At 32.8% G+C, this 9,080-nt stretch overlaps 2 protein-coding genes across 3 annotated transcripts; both read left to right on the top strand.

Annotated features, from left to right (window-relative positions):
* The first annotated feature begins 62 nt into the window (after positions 1 to 62).
* Positions 63 to 2,499, top strand: LOC9301055 (branched-chain-amino-acid aminotransferase 5, chloroplastic). Of its 2 annotated transcripts, none has more exons than XM_021015911.1 (10): positions 63 to 241; positions 333 to 418; positions 529 to 706; positions 812 to 988; positions 1,072 to 1,203; positions 1,273 to 1,371; positions 1,452 to 1,568; positions 1,665 to 1,760; positions 1,916 to 2,028; positions 2,115 to 2,499. In XM_021015911.1, the coding sequence occupies exons 1-10, from the start codon at positions 113 to 115 to the stop codon at positions 2,230 to 2,232; spliced, it is 1,245 nt and encodes a 414-aa protein (XP_020871570.1). In that variant the 5' UTR covers positions 63 to 112; the 3' UTR covers positions 2,233 to 2,499. The 2 variants fall into 2 exon arrangements, with proteins under 2 accessions (XP_020871570.1, XP_002864980.1); XM_002864934.2 differs by having other exon boundaries at positions 526 to 706; positions 2,115 to 2,493.
* A 3,773-nt stretch (positions 2,500 to 6,272) lies between these two features.
* On the top strand, positions 6,273 to 8,169 carry LOC9301056 (transcription factor RAX3). Its single transcript, XM_002864935.2, has 3 exons — positions 6,273 to 6,851; positions 6,949 to 7,078; positions 7,185 to 8,169. The coding sequence occupies exons 1-3, from the start codon at positions 6,716 to 6,718 to the stop codon at positions 8,041 to 8,043; spliced, it is 1,125 nt and encodes a 374-aa protein (XP_002864981.1). The 5' UTR covers positions 6,273 to 6,715; the 3' UTR covers positions 8,044 to 8,169.
* The last annotated feature ends 911 nt before the right edge of the window (positions 8,170 to 9,080 follow it).

Genomic DNA, 9,080 nt, shown 5'->3' on the forward strand with positions numbered 1-9,080 from the left:
GGTAAAAAAAAAATAGAGAGAGGCTGCTGACATCAGCGACTCAAAGACAGAGTCAAAAGATTGAAGAAGATGAGCACAGTTTTTTCTTACTCACGAAATATTTTGTTGAGTCATGGAGAGAAGCGCCGTTGCCTCAGGTTTTCATCAAAATGACATCCTCTACCCTTCACGCGCCGCCACTTCCACCACGCGCCTCCACTCTTTCTCCTCCCTCAGAAACTTTCCGTCTTCCTCTCTCAGGGTAATTTTTTTTAATAAAAAATCAATTCTTCGGAAAACTTATGTTCTTTTTATGTATATCCCTTGATTCGAATATTCTGATTCTTTTGTAGATTCGCCAGTCTCCTTCTCCCGTCTCTTCCAATTTGATCATTAGCTGTGAAATTTCACGTAACCGATGCGACGCCGTTTCTTCCAGGTTTGACTTGTTCGAGCTCAATGGAACAAACATAATCACTTTTAGTTTACTTGAATTCGTACTTGTTTCGTGTTTACATTTTCAAATTTTGTTACTTTTGGGTGCAGCAGCACCCATGTGACTGAATTAGCCGAAATTGATTGGGACAAGATTGATTTTGGGCTAAAACCAACGGATTACATGTACGCCATGAAATGTAGCCGTGATGGTGAATTCTCTCAAGGTCAATTGCAACCTTTTGGTAACATTGAAATCAACCCATCAGCTGCTGTACTCAACTATGGTCAAGTAAGCCATCATCACCTTTTTATAACTTATGGGTTTGACAAGTACAAGTTCTGATGCTATATTATGGAGTATAGTTCTTCTGATGCCTTGTTCTTGTGTCTTTAGGCTTTGTTTGAAGGACTAAAAGCTTACAGAAAACAAGACGGTAACATTCTCCTCTTCCGTCCTGAGGAGAATGCCATCCGAATGAGAAATGGCGCTGAAAGAATGTGCATGCCTTCTCCAACCGTCCAACAGTTTGTTGAGGCTGTGACAACTACTGTATTAGCAAACCAACGCTGGGTAATTGGAAAACGCTTTTGAATTTCTTGTTTCTTTCATGTGTTGTGTGTGATCGTCTTTCTTTCTTTCTTTGTTTATTACAGATTCCACCTCCAGGTAAAGGTTCATTATACATAAGGCCATTGCTTATGGGAACTGGAGCTGTTCTTGGTCTTGCTCCTGCTCCTGAATACACTTTCCTCATCTTTGTTTCACCCGTCGGGAACTACTTCAAGGTGTTCGTTGGTCTGATGCGATTTTCTATATTCATCATTTCGTTTTCTGAGTCTGACACTCTTTTACAGGAAGGTGTTGCGCCGATCAACTTAATTGTTGAAAATGAATTCCATCGTGCAACTCCTGGCGGTACTGGAGGTGTTAAAACCATCGGTAATTATGCTGCAGTAAGTACAAAGCTGAAAGTTTTGCAAAATTTATTTTCCTCTGTTCTCAATAGCCTAATGAATCAAATCAATAATTTTAGGTCTTGAAAGCACAGTCGATTGCGAAAGCTAAAGGGTATTCTGATGTTTTATACCTTGATTGCGTTCATAAAAGATATCTCGAGGAGGTTTCATCGTGTAATATTTTCATTGTGAAGGTAAATCAAAGATCATCTTTTGTTGGAACTTCTAAAGTTTCTTGCTGGAAATGAAACTCTTTGTTTACTTACTCGTATTGGGCTCTTCTTGTACAGGATAATGTGATATCTACTCCTGAAATTAAAGGAACCATCTTGCCTGGAATAACCCGGAAGAGTATAATCGAAGTGGCTCGTAGCCAAGGTTTCAAGGTAAAATCCAAATCCCTTCTTCAAATATTTGGCAACATTCATGATCAAGTAGGTCAGAAAACACAGGAACTTGTGCTATGGACTGCAAATAGCTCAGGGTTTTGTCAGTTTAACAAAAATATTCGATTGAAGAGAGTCCTAATTCTGATTTTCAGGTGGAGGAACGAAATGTGACCGTTGATGAATTGGTAGAAGCGGACGAGGTTTTCTGCACAGGAACCGCCGTTGTTTTATCTCCGGTTGGAAGCATTACTTACAAAAGCCAAAGGTATAAAACCTTTTTCTTTCCCCATTTAGTTAAAGCTAATGAAGCACAAAATTTAAACTAAGAATCGTTCCCGACAAATCTCATAGGTTTTCCTATGGAGAAGATGGCTTTGGAACAGTCTCGAAACAACTCTACACTTCCTTAACGAGCCTGCAAATGGGTCTGAGCGAAGATAACATGAACTGGACTGTTCAATTGAGTTAAACCAGCCAAGAACATATTATACATATGGATTTATGAGTAGATACAGAAGAAATTAGAATTTCTTAGAATTTCATGCTTCTGATGCTTCAATAATCTTTTGTCTTCAAAATAAATAAAACGGGGAAAAAGCCAGTTCTAGCACAAACTACCAAAAACCTCTAATCAGATTTGAGTTCAGAATCTAGTCAGACTATAGTGTGTGTAAGTATAGTTCTCTCTTTATCACATCTTTGGTATTGTTTTGTGAATGAAATTTGTTAAGTGCTAGCATCAGAAAGCAATGGCGAAGAATTGGAAACATATATATTGCGTGTGAAATGAGAGAAAGAACTCGGCACTGATTTGTGGCTTTTTATTTGCTTAATGAGTGACAGCTTCTTCTACATGCAACTTGACGTGTACTTATTTTATTTATACAGATAATCATATACTAATTATTATTTGGTTACCCAAAATCTACTCTAAAAACCCCACTATCTTTGTTTTTGGACCGACACATTTCCCTCCTATCCTCGTTCAAATCCTTATAATTACTCTGTTCTGAAAATAATCGCCAAACAATCCAATCCAATTGTGTTTCCGATTTTTTCCGATATTTTTTTTTAAAAATATGCTCTCTATAATACTATAATTGAGAGGATCTTATTAAAACTCATTAAGCTTCTAGCGACAAGAGGAGACGTGGAGCTTTTTGTAAAAAGATGTCATGATTATCTCATGATTACGATATAATAAACATGTTTTATGTTAAACTATTGTAAAGGATAGTGTACATTTGTCACGAGAGTCATATCATGAACTCACCTTTTTTCTTTTTTTTTGATCTTTAGAATACTTCCAAAAAGAAAAAGTAAATGGATTCTAAAAAAGTATGAGAAAAATATAGAATCATAGAAGAGAGCATAGATGCCTTGAGATGCATATTACAATGACCTTCCTCTTCGCTGCCTTTTACCTTTTGACTTACTATTCTTTTTCTCCCTTTTACACTAATTTTTTGTTCTTTTAAGTTGTTTGTTTATGAATAATTGATTTTTAGTCAATCATATGTGTCTTTTCATCTAAAAGATTTTACAAACTGATTTCATTCACAAAATGATACATGATTCAAATTTGAATCCATATGATTTTATCTCCTTTGGTTAGTATAATTGATATTGTTTTTTTTAAAACATGATTTTATTGATATCAAGAAATAAAAGTTCTTTACTGAGAAAAAAAAAACGACTGTACTAATTAACGTAAATGCATGGTAAATAGGCAATAACATTATAATAAGCTCAATAATACAAACTTTATAAGAGTTTATTAAAAAGAAATGAAAAAGAAGGGATGGCCTACGATGCAAGACCAATTCCTGTTTCCTACTAGTGTTGTTGAAATCTGAATACACTTTTTTCATGTTGATTAGTGATTACCCTTAGCTTCAAAGTTCAAATTAACTTTAAACTAACTTTTCCATAAATAAAGATATTTTCTTCATGACGATACATATTTTATTCTACAAAAACATATAAACAGTGAATTATACATCAATAATTTGAAGACTTTATATTTTTCCAAGTGCTTTGACTTTTAACCCTTTATAACCATCACAAGACAAGTCAACCTTTATTTCCCTCTAGAAGCCTTTGGCTAATTTATTAAACTTGAAAACGAACCAATTAAAAGTTACAATTCACAATTATTTGTTTATGATTTTTCACTATTATTAATAGGCTATTTCGCATGTATATTCAATCGTATTTCACTTGTTTTGCAAGGAACTAAATTATAGTAAACAATACACCCAAATTGACCAACTTATCTTACACAAAAGATTAAGAGAATACGTTTATACAAGAAGGTCCAAAAATTGTGACGCCATTTAATAAGAGGTATAGTGGGTTTTCTTGTTCCTTAATCTCAGCTGCCGTGGAAAATAAGTGTTAGTAGCAAATTTATTGAATTAAATTATAATTGTTAGATTTATAACATCCCTATCAAATCTTTGATTAAAATTTGATTTCGGGTCCACGGGACAGGCGTCATTAGGTTCAATTTTAAATACTGCATGATTATTAAGTGGCTACATTTATAAATGAATTTAACAAACCCATCTATCAACTCAGTATTGTCACCGTGAGTTTGAAACTTTGTCATTTTATAAGTTATAATCCGTTATATTTTATCACAAATTTTTTCTTAAGGAGATTAATAATAGATTAAATCGTACCTGATCCCAAAAATTTTTAATATACATAAAATTGTTAGTGGTAAATTTTCTCCGAGGGTTGGCAAAATTTTGTTCACCAACCATAACGGAATTTACTCTCACAGATTTTCAATATCTCTACCTTTCTTTTCATCTCTTTTGGTACATATCATTAACTCCTTTCCTTTTCAAAAGACAAATGTATATTAAATAGCAAGTGATTCAGCATCCACCAAATGTGATCTTATGATTAGTGATATCTCTCTTTAGACAATTTAATTGCTGGATTTGAAAAATTATCTTTGATATAGTATATATGAATAAGTTTCTTTGGATTTATATCGAAGAACGTTTAGTTCAATCACCGAATAGTTAAGGACGTTAACTATTCGAATACGATGCTACTCTTTTGTTGAATTCATGCGCTTGTTTTGATCTTTGATTTTTAAAAAGTTTACAAGTTCAAGAATATGTTTTTTATTTATTTAATTGGTATAACAAAGAAGATGGTCTAATTACGATGATAAAACTTCTATATAATTACGATGATACATAAAATATCGACGTTTTCATGTTCTTATTTAACTATATTGATCATGCACAATAAGAATTTGTTTATATAAAAATAAATTAGAATTTTTCTTAGTTAATTCACACATATCCATCACCAAACATTCGAAGTATTTGTCTCTATCTCGACAACATATAATACACTCCTTTGTACTGTACTACAAAATAAATTACTAAACAATATTGACTCTATAATGTATACAATACAAGTCTAATTCAATCACTATTGGTTTAAATTGGAAAAATATTGAATTCTTCTATCATTCTTGATGACCCAGTCTATATCACATGTAATAAAAGTACACATAATCGGTCTTTCTTTTCGTAAGCTGCCATGCAAGTGGGGCTGCAAGCTTTCGTAAAATCTCATGTAAAAACTATATAGACACACATGTTAATATTCATAAATCTATATGTCGTTCCATTATTATCGAATTTAAAGTATTTTGCATGTTATTTAGATTATATTAGAAATGTCGTTTTCTTAATCACACTCCTAAACTGCGGATCAGATATAATCACCAAGATTAAATAATATAAAAATATAATCCACTACTTGCCAGGACATGAATCATGAGGAAAGTTCTATAGCGTGTACTATCATACAATAAATCATATTTATGCGTATACATTTACTAGAAGTCTAGAACCATAGGCTGGAGGAAAAGAGATAAAAAGAAATGACTGGAAATAAAATGTGATTACACAACGATCAATTTATATATGTTATACATTTCCGGGTCTAATATGTCTATTTTAGACAAATCTCAAAAGTGGTAAATTTAGAATTAGATGCAAATCATGCAGCTATATTATGATATATATTTAGATATGGACGGATCGTTCAGAATAAAACGAAAAATTAAATTTTATTTTAATGGAGCTAACCACTATCTATCGATATATCTAGATAGATACTTATTTTATTTCTAATATGACCATCTTGATCTTTTAACTTAAAACTCGTTCATATTCATTAAATTCCTATATATTTTTTTTTAAATATAGCATCCCTAATGGAATGTAACTTTTTTATTTAATTTGAAGTTAGATGAGCATAGCCTAAAAGATTAGAGGGGAAAAATTAATTACAAAAAAATGGATAATAGACTAGAGAGGATGAGGGAAAGAGTCAAAGAGTGGCGGGCGGCTAAGAAAACATTATAAGTTAATAACTTATGAGTTTTATGATTAGGAAAACTATAATAAAACTTCTTGTCAAAAAGTAAAATTATAAGAAAACTAAAGATATTTCTCTGTCAAATAATAAATGGTATTGAATCTCTAGATTCCGATGTAGGAGCAAGACAAAGGAGAAAAACATTAGTCTCCCCCTTCTCTGTCATTTCTTAACTCTACTAATATTTTATCACATAATTTATCATCCAATTTTCCAATTCCATAAAGTCACTTTTTGATTCATATTTATTTTAATTCCCTACTTTTGACATCTTCCATCACATGAAGGACTATCTCCTCCAGCTATTATATACTCTCTTCCCTTTATTTTTCTCCATTCACATATAATTTTCACCTTTACATATTCTATGTATGTATATATAAACCTCTCACACACGCACCATCATATATCATCCTCCTCCTTCTCTTTATCATCATTATAATTGAGAGAGAAAGAGAGAAGAGAAAGAGATATATATACAATAAGACCAAGATCAGGAATCAAGAAGGTTATCAGAAAAAAGATCAAGAATCAAGAAGATGGGAAGAGCACCGTGTTGTGATAAGGCCAACGTGAAGAAAGGGCCTTGGTCGCCTGAAGAAGACGCCAAACTCAAAGATTACATCGAGAATAGTGGCACAGGAGGCAATTGGATCGCTTTGCCTCAAAAGATTGGTATATACTTAAAACTCACTTTTGATTTAAAATTCGCACCGAGTTTCCAAGACGAGCGTGTATAATGTGTGTTTATATTTATATATACATGGTATAGGTTTAAGGAGATGTGGAAAGAGTTGCAGGCTTAGGTGGCTCAACTATTTGAGACCAAACATTAAACATGGTGGCTTCTCCGAGGAAGAAGACAACATCATTTGTAACCTTTATGTTACAATTGGTAGCAGGTACTATACTTACATATATCATATGCATGGAGGAATATTATTAATTGACACACTTATATATTCTTGACTTAGAGACTCACTACTATGTATCTTTGTTTAATTCTAGGTGGTCTATAATTGCTGCACAATTGCCGGGAAGAACGGACAACGATATCAAAAACTATTGGAACACGAGGCTGAAGAAGAAGCTTCTGAACAAACAAAGGAAAGAGTTCCAAGAAGCGCGAATGAAGCAAGAGATGGTGATGATGAAAAGACAACAACAAGGACAAGGACAAGGTCAAGGTAATGGTAGTACGGATCTTTATCTTAACAACATGTTTGGATCATCACCGTGGCCATTACTACCACAGCTTCCTCCTCCTCATCATCAAATACCTCTTGTGATGATGGAACCAACAAGCTGTAACTACTATCAAACGACACCGTCTTGTAACCTAGAACAAAAGCCATTGATCACACTCAAGAACATGGTCAAGATTGAAGAAGAACAAGAAAGGACAAACCCTGATCATCACCATCATCAAGATTCTGTCACAAACCCTTTTGATTTCTCTTTCTCTCAGCTTTTGTTAGATCCCAATTACTATTTGGGATCAGGAGTGGGAGGAGAAGGAGATTTTGCTATCACGAGCAGCAGCACAAACTCACCATTACCAAACACAAGTAGTGATCAACATCCAAGTCAACAGCAAGAGATTCTTCAATGGTTTGGGAGCAGTAACTTTCAGACTGAAGCAATCAACGATATGTTCTTAAACAACAACAACATGGTGAATCTTGAGACCAACGAGAACACAAAAGTCTATGGAGACTCCTCAGTAGCCGGAGCCGCGGTCGGAGCAGCTTTTGCCGGAGGGACGACGAGTACATCGGCGGATCAAAGTACAATAAGTTGGGAGGATATAACCTCTCTTGTTAATACCGAAGATGCAAGTTACTTCAATGCGCCAAATCATGTGTAACATTTTGTTTAAAACTTTATTTTTACTTAAAATATATAAAGAGGGGTTTTCTATTTTGTATAAATTTGTGTATTTAGGGGAGTGGTAGAAAAGTTATATGGATTGAGATTAGTATTCATGCCGAAATTTGTTTATTTTTTAGTTTCAACTTAGCTTTATTCGAACAATTTATATGATATTTTTTGAGTTTTTCCTTCACTGTTCTTGCTTTTATAAAAATGTGAAGAGATTTTACCTTTTAGCTTCTTCTTTTGTCCCTTTTGAACAAAAAAAAAAAAAAAAAAAAGCTTCTTCTTTTGTCCCCTAATTAACTAGGTCGATCTTTATATATTTTATAATCTTTGCAAATTACATCTGACACATAAAAAGAAGGGAAACAACTATGAATCTAAATTTGAGAGCCTAAAAGAGGATCGTCTTTTAAACGCACAAACATCGAATCACCAATTACATTATCGGAACTAAATAAATTATAATTCTTCAATTTCTTAATAAAAGTTCCTATATTTTAATGTTAACACTATAATTTATCTTATATATAAGACATAGTTCTCGATAAATATTAAACAGTAATTGTTAGGTGCCTATAGTAATGGAGAGAATCCAAGGATGATTTTCTGCCCTGTTTCTTATTCAACTCCTCTTGAGTCTGTGTATATATATGTTTGTGTATATGTATATGCATTAATTCTGAAACATTTTTCATTTTTAACAGTGAAAGATTTCTGACAGTCAAATTTTGCCAAACCATGCATAGAAATACATAATCAACTCATTTTTTATTTTATTTTTATACATATAAATTAACTCTTGACTGACTTGGGAAACTTCAAACAATGACTTATTTCTATTTTCACTGAGATATAGGGAACTTTACATATATGTGAGTAGAGTTATATTTGTAGTTTATCATTTTTTTTTGTCAAACAATTTGTAGTTTATCATATAAAGTTAAATTTGTAGTTGAATTGTCATAGAAATAAGTTTTAATTGTCGACCAACAAAAATAATTATTAAATTAAGTAAAAATAATGGTG

This window comes from Arabidopsis lyrata (assembly GCF_000004255.2).
Source record: "Arabidopsis lyrata subsp. lyrata unplaced genomic scaffold ARALYscaffold_8, whole genome shotgun sequence".
Lineage (NCBI taxonomy): Eukaryota > Viridiplantae > Streptophyta > Magnoliopsida > Brassicales > Brassicaceae > Arabidopsis > Arabidopsis lyrata.